General features: G+C 37.1%; 2 protein-coding genes across 2 annotated transcripts; one reads left to right on the top strand and one right to left on the bottom strand.

The window, feature by feature from the left end:
• The first annotated feature begins 286 nt into the window (after positions 1–286).
• LOC146913075 (F-box/kelch-repeat protein At3g23880-like) lies at positions 287–1,492 on the top strand. Its single transcript, XM_085720866.1, has one exon. It carries the CDS (start codon positions 287–289, stop codon positions 1,490–1,492), a length of 1,206 nt encoding a protein of 401 aa, XP_085576992.1.
• A 5,055-nt stretch (positions 1,493–6,547) lies between these two features.
• LOC146913074 (uncharacterized) lies at positions 6,548–8,490 on the bottom strand. The gene is made up of 5 exons (XM_085717750.1): positions 8,391–8,490; positions 7,646–8,226; positions 7,576–7,602; positions 7,071–7,483; positions 6,548–6,950 (listed from the first exon to the last, which is right to left on the bottom strand). Exons 1-5 carry the CDS (start codon positions 8,488–8,490, stop codon positions 6,548–6,550), a joined length of 1,524 nt encoding a protein of 507 aa, XP_085573876.1.
• Positions 8,491–8,746: the final 256 nt, after the last annotated feature.

The following is an 8,746-nucleotide window of genomic DNA, read 5'->3' as shown; positions in this document are numbered from 1 at the left end:
GCCTTCGCGACTTAGTTGCTTTCCGAAGCCCAAACTTTTATTTTTTGAGGGAAAATAAATAAATAAATAAACTTTTATTAAAATAAAAAATAAATACAATTGGGTGTATATATATCAGCAACTTGTAAGGGTTTCCTTGAATTTTTTTCGGAAGGGTTTCACTTTAAAAAACGGCACCGTTCTCCACTTTCTAGGGTTTCTTCAACAAAAATATTCCAAAGGTTTTGACTTTCAACTTCAACAACAGCACTGTTGTCTTGCTCAAAAAAAAAACAGCACTGTTGTCATGAATATCAATCGTTTGGTAATCCTCCCTGACGAACTTATCGACAAAGTCATAACGCCCCTTGAAGTAAAAACTCTGATGCTGATGAAGTGTGTTTGCAAGTCATGGAAAACCCTAATCTCTGATCCAGACTTCGTCAAAAGACACCTTAAGAAGCAATCTACACAAATGACACACCTCGCTTTTCTCACGAACAATTATGAACGTTTGCGAAAATGTAAGGTCGTGCCCATCTCTAGTTTGATGGAGAGTACTTCGAATGCTATCACCCTTGCCATCCCTTCCCGCCAATTCTATTACAAGGACGCTGGTAAGATTGTTGGTTCATGCAATGGATTGGTCTGCATACAAGATTGTTCTTTCACCGCTGAGTATAACGAGCACACTTTCTCATTTTGGAACTTTGCCACAAGGACAAAATCCGAAGCATTGGTGTCTTTTCGCAGTAATCCCACGCGCCAGAAAAAAGTAAATGTTTGCAACTTCACGTTTGGTTATGATAATTCAACAGACACTTACAAGTTGGTGTTGTTATGTTTAGAAAGGGACAACGACCTTATGAAAACCGCGGTAAGAGTTTTTACTTTGGGCGATAATGATTGGAGATACATTGATTGTTTGCCTGTGGTATTGGCATATCATCCTTTTGGAAATTACGTGAGAAACGGTGTTTATTTGAATAGTAGTATTAGTTGGTGTGTTCGTCACCGATATAATTGTCATTTGAAGAATCGTGCAGTTGAACAATTCGTGATGATCTCGCTTGATTTAGGGACAGAGAAATATACACGGTTGTCGCTCCCTCCATGTTGTGATGAAGAGCTTCATGATGTTTCTACTCTTTCTGTATTGATGGATTGCCTCTATTTTTCTTATGATTCCAAGAAAACCCATTTTGTTATATGGCAAATGAAGGAATTTGGAGTTGAAGAATCTTGGACTCAATTCTTTAAAATTAGTTATACGATTCTTCTAAAAGATTTTAAAACTCACGAGTTCTATAATGGTCCGACCTATTGTCATCCTCGATTGATTCCATTGTGTTTTTCTAACAATGGTGATACGTTGATATTTGCAATCAATCAACCAGACCAAGCATTTCTCTATAATTGGAGAGATAATAGAGTAAAGAGAATTAAAAGTACCGGTTGGAATCTGTGGTTCAGTGCTAAGGGATATGCTGAAAGCTTGGTATCGATTTCTTGAAGGTAAAGTTTCTCTTCGATGATTTACTTGTTCGAATTTGTGTTAGTTTGTGTATGGTGTACAATATATTGTGTGATTATTTTCAAATCATGTCTTTATTTGATACTCATCTTGCCCTCAAGTTTATTTCTTTTGTATTGAGTTTAAATATTGGTATGAACTTTGATTATTAGCTATGAATAACTTGTTGAGATTACAAATAATAAGGAGATATAGAAATTTGGATTGTATCTTCCCTTAATTTGTCATTTTATAAAAGCTTTATGCAGGATGCTATTCCAAGAGACATAAAACTTGGGAGAACTTTGGGGAAGGAACATAGGGTTTGGAATTATACAGAGGTCATGATCAAGTTTTATGATACATATCTTAATTTTGGTTTTAAAATTTTGATCGGTTAATCATCGATGTTCCAAATGCGTGAATGTGAGAAATTTCCGACTCTAACATCAACGTAGTTTCCAATGGAAAAAAGGATAGAAAACTTAATCATTTTCTGATTATAGAAAAAAATTGTAATAACTGTTTAAATATAATACCTGTAATTAATGAACATGGTTTTTTTAGCCTTTTAATCAACTTTGATACCTTTGGACCAAGCAGGATCACCATAAGCTGAAGAAATTGTGTTTCATCTGCTCCTCCCAATAAGCAAAGGAACTGATCATGCTCATACAAAGAGGTCCTGATCAACTGTTAATGCTACCTTGTTTTCATCAAGCAATGAGGCAGACTGCTTTTCCTTTTCATTATTTTTATTTTTGATTGCATGGATATTATATGATGTTTAAGGCATTTTACATTACACATCTTTCTTGCTATTCATAGGTTGTTTCCTACTTTACTATAAATGTTGTTTATTGGAATCAATTTTATTTTTATTTGGATTTATTTACTTTGCTTTCTGATTAATTTGTACACAAGTTGATAGCTTGCATTGCATTGTGCCAAACTAAAGGGAAGCAACAATACATTGAAATAATTCCCTTGAGAAACTTTTACTCATGTCAACACAAAAGAGTTTAAAACTCTATGAACCATTTTAAGTCCAAATTAATGAGTTTTCAGTTACTTCAATTATATTGCTACTATTGTAGCTCTCATAGTCTCAATATTTACAGTTCCAAGAGTTCAAGTAGCACTAAACTTTTCTGATCCATGTTGCTTCGGAGAATTTATTTTGATCTTTCATCTTTGCAAAGTTACACATTCTGTAAGACTCGGTAGTTAAGTTCACTTATTAGAATGGACTCCACTAATTTATCATTGTGTTCATCTCTTTCATAAATGAACAACAAATGAATAAAAATAAATGGACCAAAGTTGTATTCATCCCTGCCCTATATATAAAAAATAATAAAATAAAAATTATATTGGTGATAATTAATAGGCTTAAATATGTTTTTCGTCCCTGCAAATATGGGTCGCTTAAAATTTCGTCCCTGCAATCGCCAATCCTTTTTTTTTTGCCCCTGCAAAGTTTAATCACTTAAAATTTCGTCCCTTGACCCAGTTAATTAATGCCATGTCATCTGATTACTGACGTGGCACTGTTAATCTGGTTTTCACTTGTGTGACTCAGCAAATGGGCACGGGAATGGACAAAATTGCCCCTCTTCATCTGAGACCAAGGAAAAATGACGAAAATGCCCTTCATTCCTTCATTGTTTTCATTTTCACACGAATTGAGATTTGTGGGTGACGAATTTCTAGGGTTTGAAAAGGGGAAAAAACGCGATTGAAGATTGTTGTTGCTGTATGATACGAATCGATCTCAATGAAGTGGTCTAGCTCGTTTTCAATGGTGAATCCAGGGAATGTGTCAAACTCGAGTTCAAAGAACGCAGCGTTTGGAGAATCATCACGACGTTATACGGGTATGTGTTGTCGAAATGATGAACTATGTTTGTAGTTGTTGTATTTTATTGAATGTCTGTGTTATTAGTTGTTGTTTTTGAGTAAATGTTAAACAATATTGATGATGTTGTCTGTTATGTGTGGTTTCCGTCGTTTCTAAATTTGGGATTATTTGTTTTTCCAGATGGTATTGCTGTTAAGTTTCATTACGGGGGTAGGTTTGTTAGGGATTGAGTTATTTGTTACAATGGTGGAAAAGAAACATTGATTGAAGGTTTAGATCCTGATAGGTGGAGTTACTTTGAGATAAAGGGAATTCTGGGAACTGATTTGCTAGTTAAGGAACCTTATAGGTTGTGGTGGATGTTAGATGAAGAGGTTAGTTTTAGGGTGATTAAAGATGATGCTAGTGCTGAAGTTGTAAAAGATTATGCAGTTAAAAAATGTCTGTTGTGAATGTTTTTATTGAGCATGATGTGGATGAAAGTATAGTTGTAGTTGATGTTCCTAATTACGTTGTTGTTGGTGAGGAGTTGGGTCAGAGTTATGATGTAGTTAACAATGAAAAGGGTGAGAGTTCTGATGCTGTAAGAAGGGAGAAAGGTAAAGGGGTGTTAGTTTACAGTCATAATGAACAAGGAGATGTTGGTTGTACAAGTAGCAGTGAGGATGAGGGTGAAGATGAAGATAATAATGACAGGGAACTTGATAGTGAAGAAGAGAGAGCACTTGGCTTTGAAGATGGGTTTGAAGAAGTGGATAATGTCAATATGAATGAAGACATTGATGTAAAGATGACTGATGTAGGAACAAGTGAGCAAGTGGATAATGTTGCTGATGTGTATGATGCTGATTGGGGGAAGGAGTATGAGAGTGAAGAGTTAGATTCTGATGATCCAGATTTGAGTGGTGATGAGAGAGGACCTGTTTATAATGTGTTTCAGCCCAGCCAATTAACTAAGGATTATGTGTTTACAGTTGGCATGGACTTTAGGAGTCTTAAAGAATTCAAGGAGGGTGTAAAGGAGTGGTGTGTATTAAATCAGACCCAGGTTAAAACTGTCAAACAAGATAAAGTAAGGTGTAGAATAATGTGCAAAGATACCAATTGTAAATTTTTAGCTCTTTGCAGCAAGGTGGCCCACACCCATTCATTTAAATTAAAGACATGGAATGGGGACCACACATGTGGTAAGGTTTTAGAAAACAGAAGTGTTGATGTACACTTTGTTACCAAATATGCCCTTGATAAGTTGAGGAACTCTGACATGAAGGTTACTGATATAATGACAGATCTGAGAACACAGAAATCAGTTGGAGTTTCATTTTATGTAGCTTGGATGGCAAAAAAGAGGGCCATGGAAATCATTGAAGGGGATTCAAGGAAACAGTATACTTTACTGTGGAGATATGCAGCTGAGCTTCAAAGGGTGTCCAAAGGAAATAGATGCAAGATTAATGTTGAGAGATTGTCCTTGAATGTTCAACCTAGGTTTAGCAGGTTTTATTTTTGCTTTGATGGTTGTAAGCAGGGCTTTTTATCAAGTTGTAGGCCATTCATAGGGGTAGATGGGTGTCATCTGAAAACCCAATATGGAGGTATTCTACTGGTTGCAGTGGGTAGAGATGCAAATGACCAATACTTCCCTTTGGAACTACTTACAGGTGCACAAGATGTGATGAGTTTGGGCATAATGCTAAAGGATGCAAAAATCTAACGGCTTAAATATGTTTTTCGTCCCTGCAAATAGGGGTCGTTTAAAATTTCGTCCCTGCAATCGCTAATCCTTTTTTTTGGCCCCTGCAAAGTTTAATCACTTAAAATTTCGTCCCTTGACCCAGTTAATTAATGCCATGTCATCTGATTACTGACGTGGCACTATTAATCTGGTTTTCACTTGTGGGACTCAGCAAATGGGCACGGGAATGGACAAAATTGCCCCTCTTCATCTGAGACCAAGGAAAAATGACGAAAATGCCCTTCATTCTTCTTCTTCAAGAACCCTCTTCTTCTCTTCTCTTTCACCGCTGATTTCCTTCTTGTTCTCTTCTTCCCTTTCTTCTCTTCTGCAGATCGTCTTCTTCTCTTGCTTCTTCTCTTGTTCGTCCTCTTCCTTTCTTTCTCCAACACTGATTTCCTCAACATTGCAAATGTCTACTGATACCTCAACAAGAGACAGCTATGAAACATACTTCAATGGTGGCAAGTTTCCCCCTCAGTCATTGCCCACAGCTCGAGGGATGCTTCCACTGTGCCGTTGTTTACCTCCAAAGCCGATGATTATTTACATATCAACGACTTTGGAAAATCCAGGCAGGAGGTTCTGGAGGTGTCGAGATTGGCAAGTAAGTTGTTGGAATTTTACGTTTTTATAGTATTTTAATGACAGTGAATAACATTGGAAATGGTTTGGTATGTAGAAAAAAAAAACCCTGTAATGAGTGGATTTGGGATGATGATCTTGGGCCAGTTAGCAGACCAATGGTTCAGTGCTATTCAGTTGTTTCAAACTCAAGGGAAGCAGAGTCTGCTCCTTTGAATGCACATGTGAATCGTGAAGCAGATTCTGCAGCTGTGAATGGACCTGTGATTCGTGAAGCTGAGTCTGCAAAGTCTGGAAAGTCTGCCAAGCAATATTGCAACTGTGGTGAAATCTGGGAGAAGAAGAAAGACAAGTTGAAAATGAAGGTGTTGGCTGAGAAGAAGAAGGTTGAATGGCTTAAGTGGCTTATCATAGCTAGCTGGTTGATCTTTGCTGTTTTCTTTGTTAAGAAGTGATGTTATGTAGTTTGTGTATTGTGGTCTATTATGGTGTAATGTAGTGTAATGTACTATCTATTATTAGGGAAATTGTGTTTGTGTAATGTTGTTGGTACCCTATTATGTAATGCGATGTTAATGAATGAAATCATGCCTTGTTAGCTTGTGTCAATGCTTGTTAAATGATTGCTATTAAAGTTTGAAACACAAGTTATAATAGTTGAAAAATTAAAAACCATTCATTCATAAAGAACTGATGTTCATACTTAGTGTAACAAAAGTTGGACTTAGCCAAGAAAATGACAGAGTTATGTCAATTCAAGTACTGCTATTACATAAGTTGGACATAGCCAAACACAAAATACAAGTCTTAACCAAGTACTGCTGTTACAAAAGTTGGTCATAGCCAAACACAAAATACAAGTCAGTAGGAATCACTAAATATATCTCACATTCTCAACACTTTTTAACAAGGCCAAGCAACTTCCACCTTCATCTCTTAATTTCCTTGGGCTAGCTTCAGCAACATCTTTCCCTGATCCAGTTGCCTCTGCAACTTCTTCATCAACCAGCTCAATTGGGTTTTCCATATCTTTCCCTAGACCATCTTTGATTTTTGGACCTTTCCATATTGTTCTGCTACTCCTCCTAACTTGTTTCACTTTCACTATTGGCTCCACAATGGCTCTAACAACATCTAAGGTCTTAACAGGAGGTTTTGTTGGGGGCTTTTTCTGCATAGCAGGTTTTTTCATGACAGGTTGCTGGGCATTGGGTGTTGGTTTCACAACTGTGGTGACATTAGCTGAGGGTTTGATAACTGTGTGTGCATTTTTTGATGTGTGGACATCAGTGTTGACATTAGCACTTACCTTCACATGTGTGTGTGCATTTTTTGATGTGTGGACATCAGTGTTGACATTAGCAGTTGGCTTCACATGTGTGTGTGCATTTTTTGATGTGTGCACAACAGTGTTGACATTAGCACTTGCCTTCACATGTGTGTGTGCATTTTTTGATGTGTGCACAACAGTGTTGACGTTAGCACTTGGCACTATAAAGGTGTGTGATTTGTTGGTGGTGTGCACTGTTGTTTGTACATTAGCACTTGGCTTGACAGATGAAGACATATAAGCCATTGGATTTTTTGGAGGTTTCTTACTCTGTCTTGGAGGAATGAATCTTCTATTGCTCTCAACCTTCCTTTTTTTACTTGCACCCTGAACAGCCTCAGTTATGTCTGGGGTACTCAGTATAGACTCCCTAGTCCCTGCTTGACTCTGACTTGCACTTGCTCCATCAACAGCTTCACTTGCACTTGCTCCATCAACAGCTTCACTTGCACTTGCACTTGTTTGTCTTGGTGGCTTTCTCTGTTTTCATTCATAAAAGTGCACACATGTTAGCTTATAACTCAAAGTGATTTGATATAAACAGTGAGAATATTAACATGTAAATGTAATACCTTTCTTTTTTGAGCATTGGGTTGTTCCTACATCAGTCATCTTTACATCAGTGTCTTCATTCATATTGACATTATCCACTTCTTCAAACCCATCTTCAAAGCCAAGTGCTCTCTCTTTTTCACTATCAAGTTCCCTGTCATTATTATCTTCATCTTCACCCTCATCCTCACTGCTACTTGTACAACCAACATCTCCTTGTTCATTATGACTGTAAACTAACACCCCTTTACCTTTCTCCCTTCTTACAGCATCAGAACTCTCACCCTTTTCATTGTTAACTACATCATAACTCTGACCCAACTCCTCACCAACAACAACGTAATTAGGAACATCAACTACAGCTATACTTTCATCCACATCATGCTCAACAAAAACATTCACAACAGACATTTTTTTAACTGCATAATCTTTTACAACTTCAGCACTAGCATCATCTTTAATCACCCTAAAACTAACCTCTTCATCTAACATCCACCACAACCTATAAGGTTCCTTAACTAGCAAATCAGTTCCCAGAATTCCCTTTATCTCAAAGTAACTCCACCTATCAGGATCTAAACCTTCAATCAATGTTTCTTTTCCACCATTGTAACAAATAACCCAATGCCTAACAAACCTACCCCCGTAATGAAACTTAACAGCAATACCATCTGGAAAAACAAATAATCCCAAATTTAGAAACGATGGAAACCACACATAACAGACAACATCATCAATATTGTTTAACATTTACTCAAAAACAACAACTAATAACATAGACATTCAATAAAATACAACAACTACAAACATAGTTCATCATTTCGACAACACATACCCGTATAACGTCGTGATGATTCTCCAAACGCTGCGTTCTTCGAACTCGAGTTTGACACATTCCCTGGATTCACCATTGAAAACGAGCTAGACCACTTCATTGAGATTGATTCGTATCATACAGCAACAACAATCTTCAATCGCGTTTTTTCCCCTTTTCAAACCCTAGAAATTCGTCACCCACAAATCTCAATTCGTGTGAAAATGAAAACAATGAAGGAATGAAGGGCATTTTTGTCATTTTTCCTTGGTCTCAGATGAAGAGGGGCAATTTTGTCCATTCCCGTGCCCATTTGCTGAGTCACACAAGTGAAAACCATATTAACAGTGCCACGTCAGTAATCAGATGACATGGCA

This window comes from Medicago sativa, chromosome 6, assembly GCF_051527215.1.
Source record: "Medicago sativa cultivar Bolivia chromosome 6, Bolivia_mono, whole genome shotgun sequence".
Lineage (NCBI taxonomy): Eukaryota > Viridiplantae > Streptophyta > Magnoliopsida > Fabales > Fabaceae > Medicago > Medicago sativa.
The sequence above is the reverse complement of the archived record's forward strand: the minus strand, read 5'-3'. Positions and strand labels throughout refer to the sequence as shown.